Here is a 16,142-nt window from a genome sequence, read left to right as displayed (position 1 = left end):
TTGCGGAATTCACTAAAGCAGGTAGTATTCCTTTTATTCAGTTCCATAATTTGTTATGTAAAGAGCAGCAACTAAGATTTGTAGAGATGAATAATAGCTACACCAAGTAGATAGAAACGCAATTTATAACAGCACTCAAAATCCTAATTTTCAACAGCTGATATTGCAACCAGATAAATAAAAAGAAAGGAAGAAAGGTAGAGTCTTGAACAGAGCAGCGATGTAGGAGAGTTGTCACGTGGAGATATCTTGAATCAACGATTCCTGAAATAGGGAAATAGTTAGAGATTTATTATTATGAGGTATTAAATAGGAATAAGTAAGAAAAAGGGAAAGAATTAAACAAAGGGAAGGGACGGCAGCAGCAGCAGCCGCGAGCCACCGCGGCGGAGGCGCAACTGACGGCAGCGACCGCCGGCGCTGCCCATGCCACGGCGTTCCGCGGGGGCCACCACAACAGAGAGAGTTTGAGCGAGAGAGCAGAGAGAGAGAAACCAAGAAGGAGAACAGAGAGAGATATAGACAGAGGTCTTGAGAGAGAGAAAGAGAGGGGGAGGCTTACCTGAGACAGAGGGGACGACGGCACGACGGGGACGGCAGCGGCGGTGACGGGCTTGCCGGAGGGGGTGAAATTCAGAGGGGAAAGTGAGAAGAAGCCCTAGCTCTATTTCTGATTTGAGAATTTAGGGAAGAGAAAGGGAAGGAGAGAAGGAGGGAAGAAGAGGGGCCGGCCTCGCGGCCGGAGGAGGCGAGGACCGGCGAAGTTGCCGGCTGAGAAAGGGAGCGAAGGGAGAGAGAGAGACGCGGTGAGTGAGAGCACGGGGAGAGAGAAAGAAATACGATTTTCTTTACTTTGAGAAGAAGATGATGGATTTGATTATTTGTTAAACTTGTATATTTAATTGGGCTTAAGCTATTTCTGATGGGCTTATTATTATTTCTAGTTGGGCTTGCAAAATACTGGACATGAAATTCTAATGGACCTATTAATATTTCTAATGAGTTTAGATAGCATAAGATAGCTGTTGGGCTTATTTATTAATTTAATGATGATTTTAATATACAATTACGCCCTAATTATTAATTAAGCTGAGTTTATATTATTTTGAGCCTAGTAAATATGTATAAAGGATTATTAGCTATTAGCTAATAATTAGTTTGATTTATTAAATGGCCTAGACATGTAGAATTATTTTAGTTAATGTGAGCGGAGTTATGATTAACGCCAGATTTACAATTATCGTAGTTTAAGTTGTGGTTTAGATAATATGTTAGTATGCTTTTAATAAGTTACGTTCAGAAAAGTAGATTACTTAGATTAGAGGAAGCAACCCTAAAGCTTCAAGAGATATAAGTTTCAACTAAGACTTCTTTTCTATTTATTCCTTGTCTATCTATCCAATCTTACCTTGGGAACCTCATTATAATGAAGGTTCGAGTGGCTTTATAAAGTGAACAAGCAAGGATTTCTACTTCATTAAGCGTATCAGGTGGGCTTTCTAAACTCAAAATATGAAGTGCACACTATTTCATGATGTTTACATGAATGAAGTTATATTAAAGTTGTTGACTTGCCAAAATTATTTTATGAGCTTGTATGATACCTATCTGACACCAGAAGTTAATCGAATTCGGATCATGTTCTATCCAGATGTTAGACAGGATTAGTGTACACAAGGGACCGTGAGCCGATCAAGCATATCGGCCGGCCTAGGACCGTGAGCCGGTTTAGCGTATCGGCCGGTCTAGGACCGTGAGCCGGTTTAGCACATCGGCCGGTCAGTGACCGTAGAAGGTGGCCACCTTCTCGGCACACAGATATCATTGCAGATATGGTATAGTACAAAGAAGTATGTCTGCAGACGCATATGAAGTTTATGATATGTATATAGAAGTTTTACAGTTTTGGCGTGCACAAGTTATTTAAATAAAACTCCTGTGTGATGTTTGAGATGGCAAGTTCAATATATAGCTCTAAGAGCAAGCTTTAAAGTTATTTCGGCATATGACCATTGAGTACCTTTTTAGTACTCAGCTCTGCATATGTTTTCTAAATGTGTAGGTTAAGCTGTGATGCAGATGGATGTCAGCAGAGCGAAGCTTTGAAACATAAGTACTAAATTAGGCTCAGGATTCCATGTCTTCATACATGTAATCCACTTAAGCTATTCCGCTGCAACGCTTAGTGCGTTTTACTTTATTGATGTGTTGCAAAGATTTCAAACTAATAGCTTACAAAATTATGTCACTTGATACTTAGACAACTTGTCGTTATGTATTGTGAGTTGTCTGCTTTTGAGTTTTAGAAAAGATTGTTTATGATTACCAAATATTTTGGTAAATTATTGTTTAAGCAGGTTAGTGATTTTTATTGAGATCTATTTTCTTTTTCATTTTCTTACTTTGTTTTCATTCACTCTTTTTCCCGACTTAACTATTCACTACTTTAGGTCGGGCTGTGACACAAATCATGGGTGTTCAATCAGTTGAAAACTATGAAACAAGTATGCGGGAGTTTAAAACTCGAATTGGCAACTCGTATATGGCTATTTTAAAATCAAGTATCCGAAAATCTGCTTATTATTGAAATGGATTTTTTGGGGTCTTATTATAATTAGAGCTGGGTATATCATTTATGATAATATCTGTGCAATTTTATTTGAGCTGCGTTCTTGTCAGATGATGGCTGGAGCTAGTGAAGGTGTTCCAAATTTGGAATATCGGCTAGGGCAGCCGTGCTGGTATCAACCGAGAAAGAAAATATTGAGCTCCCCTATTTGGTTTAGCAACAGGAACTATTTAGCAAGAAAACCGCTTAGCTGCAGGGATGGACCTAGGCCCCGAACGGGCCCCCTATTCGTATTAAGACAAGACGGCCAGATGAAGAATACTCGCGCCTACTAAAATGAAGGGTAGTAAATGATGAAGACTAAAAAAACGATTTAAGGTGGTCGTAGCGTAAAGGCCACAAGTCGAGGGGCGGCCATAAGGCCTCTCTCTCTATCTATAGATAGAGAGAGATCCGCTGCGTGAGCAACCCGACTGTGCCTTACATGTGCTCTACAGACCGCACTCCATCTTTCTTCCCAACGAGCCCTTTTTTCTTTTGATTTGGAAGACGAAGCAAAGAAGATCGAACTCCTTTCTTCCTACCAATCTCGTAAGAATAGTACGAGAGCAATTGATGTTCCTATAACGACTGGCTCAAGAGCTCCAGCTAGCCCGAGACGAGATGGACCCGGATGAACCCCTTGAAAATCTCCCAATGATAATCGGTCAACAGGTGCAACATAGGCTATTGATCTTCTTTACTCGCCTGATACTTAACTAGATCTTTGTACACAGCCTCACTCTCTGGTTCAAAGCATGCTAAGCCCACCCCTGTAGCTTATCAATATTAGAAGTCCCAAATACGACTACTGAAGGTGCAATCAAGAAATAAATGATCAAATGTCTCGGAGCAAAGACCACAAATAGAAGGACCCTGAAACCCCTGATTTGAAAGAACACTCCACAAGGGCAGCCTACCATGACCGCCACACAACCAGTGTACGTCTCTCTGGGAAACCTTTTGCAATTTGTTGACTTTTCTTTCTTCGCCATTTAATTATTTCGTATCCTTGAGGTTATTTGACATAAATCTCATTTTCCAACTCTCCATTAAGAAATGCTGATTTGAAATCCAATTGAAGAACTTGTAGTTTCAGTAGCGTTGCAATGGCATGAACTGTTCTGATTGTTTCCATCCACGCAACTAGTGCAAACATTTCAGTAAAGTCAATTTCAGGCGGTTAAGAGTAGCCCTTGGCAACCAATCTTACTTTGTATTTCTGCACACTTCCATCTTCATTGTACTTGATCTTATAGATATTTCAAGATGATGGCTTCCTTCTCTTCTGGTAGATCCATCAATTTCTTCCACGTTGAGTTTTTTTCAATGCTTCTCATTTCTTCATCCATCGGTTTTCTCCATTTAGCATTTTTTACAGCTTCCTCAAAACTTTGAGGTTCGCCTGCAAAAGAAGTAGAGTAAACAAAAAACGGAGCAGAGAAGGTATATAGGAATGGCGAAATTGCACGAGGTATAGATATCTTCAAGAGAGCGATACATTCTCGGATGATCTTTCGAGTCCAAATTTGAATTGGAATCGTTCTCTTGAGCATTACTACTCGAGGGATCCAGAGTCTCCTTTGGTGATGCAAGTTCCATAGGAACAATTGTGCAGCTTCATTTTCCCACTTCCATGCTGTGCTCTCATCAAAAATCACATTTCTAGAAATCACCAATTTGTTAGTTTGAGGGTTAAGTAGGCGGTGGCCTTTCGATTCATCACTATAGCCAATGAAGATGAGTTTTTCACCTTTTTCATCTAACTTTCCCTGTTTTGAGAAGGAATCACTTACAACGGGTTTTTTTTCCATTCCACGCTTCAAACGATATTTCTATATTTAACAATCGAAATATCGATCTTTAAATATTATTTTTATTTATTTTATTGACTTATTCACAACCGAATAATTTCGGTGGCCAACATAATTGATTTAATATTTTATCTTACGAATACAATAACGACTGATTATTCGATCATCAATAGTATTTACTTATTTTATTATTTTTGACAAAAATTAACTGCTAATGATGGTCTTTTTTATTTCTATGTTTTTGTTTTAATATAACGATCGAATAATAGTTGGTTACTACTCCCTCCATCCGTCAAAAGTGGACTATTTTTACTATATCGGGCGTCTGCAAAGAGTATACCACTTTCCTTTTATAGAAGTGGTCTCACCATCCACTTTAATCTTTTATCCTTACAAACACTCTTTATTTAAAAAAAAATCACTCCAAATTCAATCTCAACCACACATCTCATAAATTATCATCAATTTTATTAAATTCCGCGCCCAGCCAAAGTGGTCCACTTTTGGCGGACGGAGGAAGTACTTTTTTTATAAATATTTTTAAAAATATTAACGAAATTCGGTCGTAAAAATCCGCGATTTTATACGTAACACCTCCTTAATAGTTTCCAGAAATCACAAACGATGAGGTCTAAATTTAGTGGGCAAAAGCCCAATAAAAACTACTAGTACAAAATAAAAGGCCCAAGTCTGAAAATTAAAAGAGAGCCCAACCAAAAAGAAAGCCCAACCCTCTCACTTGAATTTATCTCTCTTCTCCGGCGATATACTGGTCGCCGTACATTATTGCCACAACCACCGCCGTGCGCACCTTCATCAAAGTGTTGGGCTGTTTCAGGCGAATCACTTGTTGCTCTCTTCTCAATTTCACGAAGAAAGATACCTAAATTGGTAACTCTCTTCCCTTTTGTCTCTAATTCATTGATAGAGATTTGACCCTGCTCTAACAACAACCATTCAACAAGTTAATGTTGTGTTCGAGTCCACTGTCGTTCGATCTTTAAATTTATTTATTTAATTATGTAATTTATCAAATAATAATAATAATAATAATAATAATAATAATAATAATAATAATAATAATAATAATAATGCTCCTTGAATGATATAAAATTGTATTGAAGGCTGTCCACGGAAATAGTCTTACCATCAACTCCTTGCCTTGATGTATTTGTGTAGCTAGATCATAATCAACGGCAATTTAAAACTCTGCATCTGTAAAGAAAAGTATGAAAATAACAAAACCGCTGAAACTCCAATTAGGAAATTCAATTTTCAAAAAGTGAGGAAGATGCTTAGACCAAGCGTGTGCATTTTTACCAATTTTTTGGAAAAAAACTAAATCTGAAAATGATGACTTCATGACTCCATCATTATATCTAAAAATAACAGTTTCCAAATAAAGGCACCAAATTATTCGAATTTTACATATCTCTAAGCTGAAAAGGAGTATCTAAATTGTCAAAAGAGCAGCATATCTTATCAGGACCGCTTCACACGAACTTGAAAGCTATATCCGAACTTCTTCGGGTCCTGTTCCATCAATTTTGCCGTTCTCAAAAGATATTCGGATGACTTATCGTCAACCTCAATCAGTTTAAGTGTAGGAATATATCCAATATTACTTGGAATTCCATATAGACTAGGACACTGACGAAGCATTAGGCACTCGAGTTTCGGAAAGTGGCTAGCTTCAGTTATCCAATCAACCAAATGTGATTCGTCGATTAGCAGAAGTCTCAGTTCACGAAATTGTCCCTTAGATGTTTTCCAGTGTATGCCTTTGCAAGCATAGTTTCTTAGTTTAAGCACTTGAAGATTTGGTAATGAACCAATGGTTGTCATATCACCCCAAGAAAGCCTCCAGCCACTCAAGGTTAACCTTCTCAACTGTAAAGGAAAGTTTAGACCTCTAAATGAAAAATCTCCATGTGCACGCTTCTCCGATTCCAGTTCTATACATGAAAAATCTACATGCATCTCCAATTTCAACTTCTCAAGTTGACATAGATATTTAAGATTGTTGAGGCGATAGCGCGTATCCGCATCAAACTTCTCCCTGGAGTAACATATTCCCAGCTTTTTAATGTTTGGAATCATTTTTACCATTCTTTTACTCCACACCAAGTCCATTGCAAGCGAAAGTACCTGCAAGTTCTCGAGGGGCTTTTTTTCCCCTTCAGGGTTTGGTAAGGGTAGAAATGAGAGAGCAATAAGATGTCTTAATTGTCGCAACCTCCAAATCTCCATGGGCAAACGAACCTCATATCTATAAATAATTAAAGTCTGAAGATTCTGAAGCTTTGATATAGCTGAAGGAACAATACTATTGGGAATGTTGGAAGCAAGGTAAGTTAAATGAACCAGATCGAACACTTGACCCGGCTCCCAATCCCAATGATTGTTTCTACGTAAAACATGAAGGACCTTGAGTGAACTAAACTTCTCTACAGAGCCCACAGATCTATACCCTTTCTTTGGAATACATATTATGGTACGAATGTGTGAGCTATGCGTGTAGTCTTTGAGATGTAGATCATACGAACTAGCACTTATGATGTGATGATCTTTTATGAGACGTGGAACAAAATACTTTCGCAAGATAGGAGTGGGTAAGTAATCCATAATAGAAAGAATTACCTTCTCTTTTGCAGCCTCCTTCACGAGAAATTCCCGCACAATATCATGAAGGCTGCAACTCTTTATTTTCCCATCACACTTTCTCTTGGTGACCAAAACTAAACTTCTTTCGACAAGATCCTCGACACAATCTTCTGCCTCCTCTTCCAAGCTTTTAGATCCATTTGAAAGTGTTATAAAACCTTCGGATATCCAAAGGTGAATAAGTTCTGAGACATGAATCTCATAATCTTCTGGAAAGCCAGCCATATATAAAAGACATGGCTTCGAGTGCTTGGGTAAATGGGTATAGCTCAAACAAATTATTGTTTCAAGCTGCCCGCCGTTTGCAGCAATTCGCTTCCATGAGTCTCGATTATGAATTGGAATCTTAGATAAAAGTCCTGCCGCCACCACGATTGAAAGGGGCAACCCTCCACAATTTTTAGCAATTTTGAACCCAATGTCTTCCAATTCAATAGGAATGTCTTTATATCTGAACACCTTTCGCTTTAGCAAATTCCTGCTCTGATGTGAATCCAACAAACTCATCGTATGAATGAAGCTAGAAGAATCGACATAAGCAGCCACGTCCTGCACCCTTGTAGTGACTATGATCCGACTGCCATTACCGGCATCAGGAAACAACATCCTTACATCATCCCAAGCTCTCTTACTCCATATGTCGTCCATTACAATAAGATACCTCCGACCCGTTAGGTACTCGCAAATTAAGGTTTCCATAGGAGTGTCACTCTCACCGTCTCTTACTGCTGAAATTCCTTTCATGGAATCTAGAAGATTTAGAACAATGCGTTCCACACTATGATCTTGTGATATTGTGACCCAAGCACAAGTACTAAAATTTTGCACAATCAATGGATCATTATAAGCAAGTTTAGCAAGTGTGGTCTTACCAATGCCTCCCGTTCCAACAATAGGGTTGACCTGTAGTGTGGACGGTCCCCATAAAAGCCGATTCTTGATCATTTTCAGATCTTCTTCAAAACCAACCACGTCGTCGTCTTTGCTGCTTGTGATCGCTGATCCTGATGATGAACTAACATCAGGAGAATGAGTTGCGCTGCTGAGTGAGGCCTTACCCTTGATGTAATCCACCACATCTCCAACGGTTGCCTCCACTCTCTCTGCTACTTCCCTCAGCTTCTTTGCAAGTATGACCGTTGGCTCTGTCGATCCGCAATCTGAAAGATATTCCCCAAAAAAGAAATATTCGATAATCTCATATGCTGTATTCGCTGCCTCTCTGATTTTCCCTTTGTTTGGATAAAGTTTGAGATTCAACTGCAAGACAGCAGCTTGGACGCGGATGGATAAAATTTCTTGTTTCACAGAATGAGTGACGAGATCGTCACGGTATTCTAGGATCTGATCTAAGGTTTGTTGCAGGTTATCAAGAGCTTCATAAGCCATCTCGATTTTACACAGCAAATTTCTCAAAATCATTGTTTACTGCTTGTGAGTTGTGATATGTTCAATTTTTCTTTTCTTTCTTTCTTTTTTTTCTAATTTCAAAGAAAAACTGAGCCAACCATCCAATCACTATTCGGTCGGTGCAAAACCGTGTCAGCCAGTCCAATCACACACTACCTAGCTCAACGAACTCAAATCTCCCAATTCAACTATATTTTGTTGAAATCAAGTGAAAATATTATTTTTTGTGAAAAATGACAATAACGAATAAGTTAGTATAAAAGTCTATGAATAAATTGTTTGTAAAACATGAATAGTCATAATTCAGTTAATTGGTGAAATTTTTGTATTATCCAGATCTGGAACACAGGTTTAAATGATTATTCGTGCATTATAAAAGAATCGAATATTTGAATCAAATACGAATAGTTCGAATATCAATTCGAATCGAATACGAATCAGATTTATTATTCGAAAGGTATTCGAATATTGATTCGAATCTTGAATAATTTCATGAATACAAATTGAATACAATGATATTCGCTTCGATTCGTTTACGACCCTAGTTATGAGGATTGAATTGATATAGGTGGTGATAAAATTAGCTAGGGATTCCCTTTTTGATAATGAAAGCCCAAATAAAATATTTTAGGCCCATCTAAGGTCTAATTATATAAATCATACACGCTTATAATTTATAAATAAACTATTATATTCATATTATTTTTTTATTATCGCAAGTTTAAAGTCACACTTGACAGATCTAGAGCTACTACAAATCCAGGTTTATAAGAATTGAGCAATATAAATATTTTTTTTTTTTTACTTATGTCGTATGAAAACGCTTCAAATTACATTGAAGAATTAAAAAAATGGTTCTTGCACAAATGCATGTATTGATTCATCAATACTACTTCTTCCCTCACTGTATTTGACATCTAATCTGAATGGTTAGTTTTTATGCATTTTATTTATTTTTAAGTGAAGCATGTTTTCGTGTTGAATGGATGAGATTCAATGTTCCATAATTTTTAGGTATGAGTATCCCATTATTCTATTTATTATTTTAATAATATTTTTTTATAAAATTTAAATTTATTACTTACCAACAAGTTTTTTGGACTTGAGAAAAAAAAGAAAAATGAAGATGACTTAAAAAAACACTAAGTATCATTGTCTAATTTGTTGTAGCATTTAAACATTGTTGAGTTGATGTACCATCAATTTTGCCCCTTCAAACTTTGTATGACAAAAATATTCGTTCGTTATATAATAATAATAATAATAATAATAATAATAATAATAATAATAATAATAATAATAATAATAATAATAATAATAATAATAATAATAATAATAATAATAAGCTATCAATATATATTAGTCGTTAATTTTTATTAAATATATTAAAATAAGTAAATACTAGTATTAAGAAGTCAAAGGGTTGAAAGAAGAGCCTTACTTGAAGATGTATATTCAGGCAAGAATAATGAGTCTTATAATTTGGAGATTAACTATCTAAAATAATCAACCTGCCAAATTCTTTACATATGATAAAACAATCTACACAAATCAGACATTAACCACGCTATCACTAGATCAACGTACGCACTTTATTGAGCACCCATGTTTATTCATATATTTGGTTATCTAATTATTGATAGTAAATACATTAAGCCCACCAAAGAAAAAAGTTACAAATTGTGAATTTTTCTTGGTATATATGATCACATAAAAACTTTTAATATATGTGATTGATTAGTTACATACGATGCGTGGAGTTTAGGTAGAAAGTATTAATCAATACCAAATTGCACCAAACTTTATGTTCAACGACTTCCAATTTTTTTATTTATTATTTTTGTGTTTTTACATAATTTTTTCTATAATTTTTAATTTTGTATGCTTTAGTTTAAATTTTGTTATTTTATAATTCTAGTAGTTTACGGAATGACCTTAAAGTATTGAGGTTGTATTGATTTAAACAAAACACACTATTTGGCTAACTAGTAAGGGCAAATTTGGTAAAATATTCATATATCTATATACTCCCTCCGTCCCATAAGAGATGCTTACTTGCCATTTTCGTTTGTTTCATAAGACTATATACTACTCATTTGTGGACATGATCACATTTCTATGGCCCATAATTAATTCTCCAATCCACTCACAAAAATGATCTTATTTTCTTACTCACAATATATCAACCTAATATTTATTAAAATTCTTGTCAAACAATCTAAAAATACTATTTAGGGACGGAGGGGGTATATTATAAGAAATATACTTCATTATATTAATCTTGTTTCTTAATTGAATTATCGGCTGTATGTTTCGATCGATGATGAACAACTTTTGCTATAATGTAATTGGTTAGTTCTACACAATGAGTGAATTTTTGGTAGAAAGTACTCAGAACCACTTAAGGTCCACTGTGCCAAATTTTATGTCCATGACTTCCAATTTTTTAATTTTTATTTTATTTTCTTTCATCATTTTTTCTACAATTATTATTAATTAGTGTTTATTCCACCCGATTAAGGTATATAATTATTTTTATCATTTAATTTCATTTTTAATAGTTAAATATTCGTTATTAGGGTTTCTTAATTGAATTATCGGCTGTATGTTTCGACCGATGATGAACAACTTTTGCTATAATGTAATTGGTTAGTTCTACACAATGAGTGAATTTTGGTAGAAAGTATTCAGAACCACCACTTAAGGTCCACTGTGCCAAATTTTATGTCCATGACTTCCAATTTTTTAATTTTTATTTTATTTTCTTTCATCATTTTTTCCACAATTATTATTAATTAGTGTTTTCCACTCGATTAAGGTATATAATTATTTTTATCATTTAATTTCATTTTTAATAGTTAAATATTCGTTATTAGGGTTAATAAATTTGAAATTAGGGTATATAATTTTTTGGTATTTCAATTTATTAAAATAAAATTAAATATGATTCATAATATTTACTTGAAGATTTCAATAAAGTTGAGTATTATCTTCAATTTTTGTTCTTCTCGACTCTATAAACAGACTCGGTATTGTGAACTTGAAAGCTTCATTGAAGATGAAAATGGTTATTTTCCTATTAGAAATATCAGTAACAGAAAATGGGCTATTAAAAAGTAAACAAATTCGGCCCACTCTTACGGAAATGGACCCATACCTTAATTAAGAGATCCAACAAATTTAAATTAGGCTCACCAATTACGAGGCCCAATTCATATTATGAAATCCAGATCAAAAGCCCAATGTCAATAAGTCCTATGCAAATTGAATCCATTTGAAAAAAAATCACATAAAGAGCATTAATTCAAACACTTAATTCAATGTCAATCATAAAATCAATTAAAACCAATTTTTCTCAAATGTCCAGATTGTCTTCCCTTCAAATATATCTCCTAATCTAAGCCACCATACGCATTCATGGCCAATAATAAGCTAAAGCCCATTTATTCCAAGTTAAAAAATGTGACATGTATATATTAGGATTATTTCTTCCATCTTTGCTTCTTTGATAATTGCATCAAAATCACTTTCAATTCTACTTCTTTCTTCTCGCCTCCACCAACATTCATCTCTTTAATTCCTGAACCAAAACCACGTAAATATATATATCAAATTCCATTAAAGCACAAAATAATTTAAGAAGGCGACCAACTAAAAAACACACATAAACGCATTTTCTAACTATTTACTAAAAGCTGTGTGCCGACAAACTATTTAATATGTATTGACTATTGGTGAAGGGTATTTGTACCCACCAGCTCTACAATTACGACCACATGCATGCTCCTTATCTTTTCTAATTAACTTCCCTCTCACCACAAGCATATAAAGAGTGTTGCACCAATCAATTAGTTCAAAGAAATCTGAGCTTCCCCCAGATTATTGCAATGGCAGAAGCAGTGGTGTCGACTGCTCTAATAATCTTGCACGATTTGTTGTTGGAAGAGGCAAAGTTTTTATTTGGTGTGGGCGATGAAGTGAAGGAGCTCGAGATCCAGCTCAAAGAGATGAAGTGTCTCCTCAAAGATGCCGATAGAAGACGACATGGAAGCGAAACCATTTTGAATTGGATCTCGGTGATCAAAGATCTTGTGTACAAAGCCGAAGCTGCCTTGAAAGACACGCAGCTTATCAAGTGTCTTCAAGGAGAAGACGAGGAGGGTGTTTGGCTAAGCTTATAAGTTCTTGGAACTTATAAGTAGGGGTGTAAACAAACCAAGCCGCTCGCGAACAATTCGGAGTTCGGCTAGAAAAAAGCTCGTTCAAGTTCGTTTAGAGAAGCTCGATAAATAAACAAACCAAACTTGAGCTTTGTAGTATTCGGCTCGTTAGCTCGTGAACATGTTCGTCAAGTGATTCAGCTTGAAAAATATAAATTATTAGTATATACAACTTATATTTATCCACTAAAATTAATAATAATTGTATTAAATCTCTAATTAATTTTATCTGTCATAAGAAAATAATTAATATATTTACTATTTTAAATAAAATAATCAATATTTTGAATATAAATATAAATTTAGAAAGTTCGTATAGGCTCGATTAGGCTCGTGAGCCGCTCGCGAGCCTCAAAGTATTCGGTAAGTAAAGTTCGGGATTCGATTCGATACTAAACAAACCAAACTTGAGCACACCACTATTCGGTTCGGCTCGGTTCGATTACACCCCTACTTATAAGATGTTTTAAGAGCTTATAAGATGTAATTTTTAAGAGCTTATAAGTTGTCAAAGTGTTTGGATAATTGAGCTTATAAGCTAGAGAGAGAATTTTTCGCTAGAGAGAGAAAATCGAAGAGAAATGAACTTAAATGATTAATGATGAAAATAATAAATTATAGTTGAAAAATATTTGTAAAATGATTGTTACATATGAGATTATAAAAAAATAAGTTGGGGTAGCGGAACTTATTTTTTGAGGAGCTTATAAGCACTTGGAGCTTATTTTTGGAACTTAGAGCAGTCACAGCAGATCACCTAAGTGCATCACTAACTCTAAATTTAGGCTAAAACAATTAAAAATGAGATAAAAAATGCATCCAGGAGATCTCCTAAATTGGATGGGGCCCACAAAAAATTTTACACCTACCTAAATTCAATCTTAAATTTACACCCACCCTAAATTTATTTTAAGCTTATAATTAGTATGGCCCACACATAATTATTGTTTTTATGTAGAAAATAAGAGATCTGGTGTATGCATTTATAAAATCGAGATCCTAAAATTAAATAGGGAAGCTTTATGGAGGAATATAGGAGCATAATTTTGGGATTTCTGCTGGGAATGCTCTTATAAGTTGTTTAGGAGCTTATTTCGCCAAACACTTTGAAGGAGCTTATAAGCTCCTAAACAGCTTATAAGCTGTTTTGAGGAGCTTATAATAAGCTCAGCCAAACACCCTTGAGGTCTCAGACAGCTCGTCTGTAGTTGTAGTTTGAAAGAATACAACTCGCTCCACCATTAAGCTCGGAGATTTCTCCAATCAAATTTCGTATTGAGATGATAAACAAGGAAATGGTAGATAGCGGCACAAAGAAGAGAATCATCAACAATACAAATGGAGGGGCCAACAACATGTCAAGGAAGACTTTCCCCGAATTTGAGATCGGAGATTGTTTTGTGGGGATGGAGGATGAGCTGAAGCAGCTCGGTAAGCTCTTAAAGCAAGAAAATGAGGATACAGTTATATCAGTGTGGGGAATGGGGGGATCAGGCAAGACCACCATTGCAAAAAAGCTTTATAACGAGACTGGCTTTGATCGTTCCACATGGGTTTGCATCACTCAGTACTGTCGGAGTTTTAAATCAGTTTGGAGGATGTTCTGAAGCAGCTACAGCCACAAATAAGGGACGTTGTTCCAAGTCTGAGCGAGTCAGAGTTGAATGAGCGACTATGCAAGACACAAAGAGAGAAGCGATGCCTCATTGTCTTGGACGATCTTTGGAAAGTTTGTGATTGGAATGAGTTGAAGCATCATTTCCTTGTCCATGATTTGCAAAGAAAAGAAGTTGCAGAGATTGGATGCCCAGTAAAGCTTGGGTTTCTAAATATGGAAGATGCTTTGGAACTACTCAAGAAGAAAGCATTTCCCCACACCAACATTCCAGGTTAGTTGTGTTTATGTATGATATATATGGTGCTTTAGTTTCTATATATTACAATTAGTTGAATTTGACTTCTGGTAGTTTCTTTTCTTGCATCATTGATTCCAAATTAGATGAAAGGGTCTAACTAAGTTATAAAGTTGTGTAGTACTATAAAATTAATTATCATTTGTAATTTCAATACAGAGTTTGCGTTGGAAGAAGATTTTGAGAAAATTGGGTAAGAAATGGTGCAGAAATGTGGGTATTTGCCGTTAACAATTTCTTTACTCGGTGGGGTCTTGAGGAATAAAAAATCGATGATCGAATAGGAGTTAGTAATTAAGGATATCAAAAAACATATATATAGAGATGAAAGTTAGATTGATGGAGTTCTAAATTTAAGCTATGAAAGTCTACCCTATTATTTGAAGCCTTGCTTTCTCTATATGGGTTTATTTCATGAGGATGAAGATATATATGTTGAGGATCTATATACTAGATGGATAGCACAAGACATGATTTCATATGAGAATGTTCGAGACAAGGACAAAACTTTGATTGAAATTGCGGAGTTCTACTTGGGTGAGTTGGTCTCCAGGTAGGGGTGTAAACAAACCAAGCCGCTCGCAAACTATTCGGAGCTCGGCTCGAAAAAAGCTCGTTCAAGTTTGTTTAGAGAAGCTCGATAAATAAACAAACCAAACTTGAGCTTAGTAGTATTCGGCTCGTTAGCTCGTGAACATGTTCGTCAAATGATTCAGCTTGAAAAATATAAATTATTAGTAGATACAATTTATATTTATCCACTAAAATTAATAATAATTGTATTAAATCTCTAATTAATCTTATTTGTCATAAGAAAATAATTAATATATTTATTATTTTAAATAAAATCATTTATTTTAAAAATAAAATAATCAATATTTTGAATATAAATATAAATTTAGAAAGTTCGTATAGATTCGATTAGGCTCGTGAGCCTCAAAGTATTCGGTAAGTAAAGTTCGGGATTCGATTCGATACTAAACAAACCAAACTTGAGCACATCACTATTCGATTCGGCTCGGTTCGATTACACCCCTATCTCCAGGTCCATAGTCCAAGTCAAAATTTACAATGGTGTCACACCTACAATAAAATATTTGAGCTACAAACTTCATGATGTAGTAAGAGAAGTATGTTTGAAATTGGGGAAAATGGAGGATTTTGGTGTGCTAAGTTTGAAGTATCAAACTGGAAAACTTAATAACTTATTAAGTGAAACATCCTCGCATATGAAAATACGACATTTGGCTATCAATTTCAGAAGAGAAGTCGCATATGAATTTCGTATGATTATGTATTTATATTAGGTATTATAGAAGCCTTAATTCATTTTAGGAGAATTTAATGGATTTTATGTGCATTTACATGAGCACACAGTTGGAAATCCGAAAGTATGACTTAAACGTTCTTCTCTGCACAGTTGATCCGAAAATATGACTTAAAACATTTTTCTCTACACAATTGATCACACAATTATCATACTTTGACTTTAGCATGATTATGTGTTTATTTT

At 35.2% G+C, this 16,142-nt stretch overlaps 1 protein-coding gene and 1 long non-coding RNA gene across 2 annotated transcripts; both read right to left on the bottom strand.

Moving 5' to 3' along the window:
• Positions 1 to 107: 107 nt before the first annotated feature.
• On the bottom strand, positions 108 to 850 carry LOC131017841 (uncharacterized). The gene is made up of 2 exons (XR_009099878.1): positions 563 to 850; positions 108 to 264 (listed from the first exon to the last, which is right to left on the bottom strand). It is a non-coding gene; the product is annotated as an uncharacterized LOC131017841 (long non-coding RNA).
• Positions 851 to 5,001: 4,151 nt separating this feature from the next.
• Positions 5,002 to 8,558, bottom strand: LOC131017840 (putative late blight resistance protein homolog R1B-14). The gene is made up of 3 exons (XM_057946578.1): positions 7,063 to 8,558; positions 5,570 to 5,637; positions 5,002 to 5,360 (listed from the first exon to the last, which is right to left on the bottom strand). Exons 1-2 carry the CDS (start codon positions 8,506 to 8,508, stop codon positions 5,602 to 5,604), a joined length of 1,482 nt encoding a protein of 493 aa, XP_057802561.1. The 5' UTR covers positions 8,509 to 8,558; the 3' UTR covers positions 5,002 to 5,360; positions 5,570 to 5,601.
• Between the last annotated feature and the right edge of the window lie 7,584 nt (positions 8,559 to 16,142).

The sequence above is a fragment of the Salvia miltiorrhiza genome, chromosome 3 (genome assembly GCF_028751815.1).
Source record: "Salvia miltiorrhiza cultivar Shanhuang (shh) chromosome 3, IMPLAD_Smil_shh, whole genome shotgun sequence".
NCBI classification, from domain to species: Eukaryota; Viridiplantae; Streptophyta; class Magnoliopsida; order Lamiales; family Lamiaceae; genus Salvia; species Salvia miltiorrhiza.
This window is presented reverse-complemented; position numbering and strand designations above follow the sequence as displayed.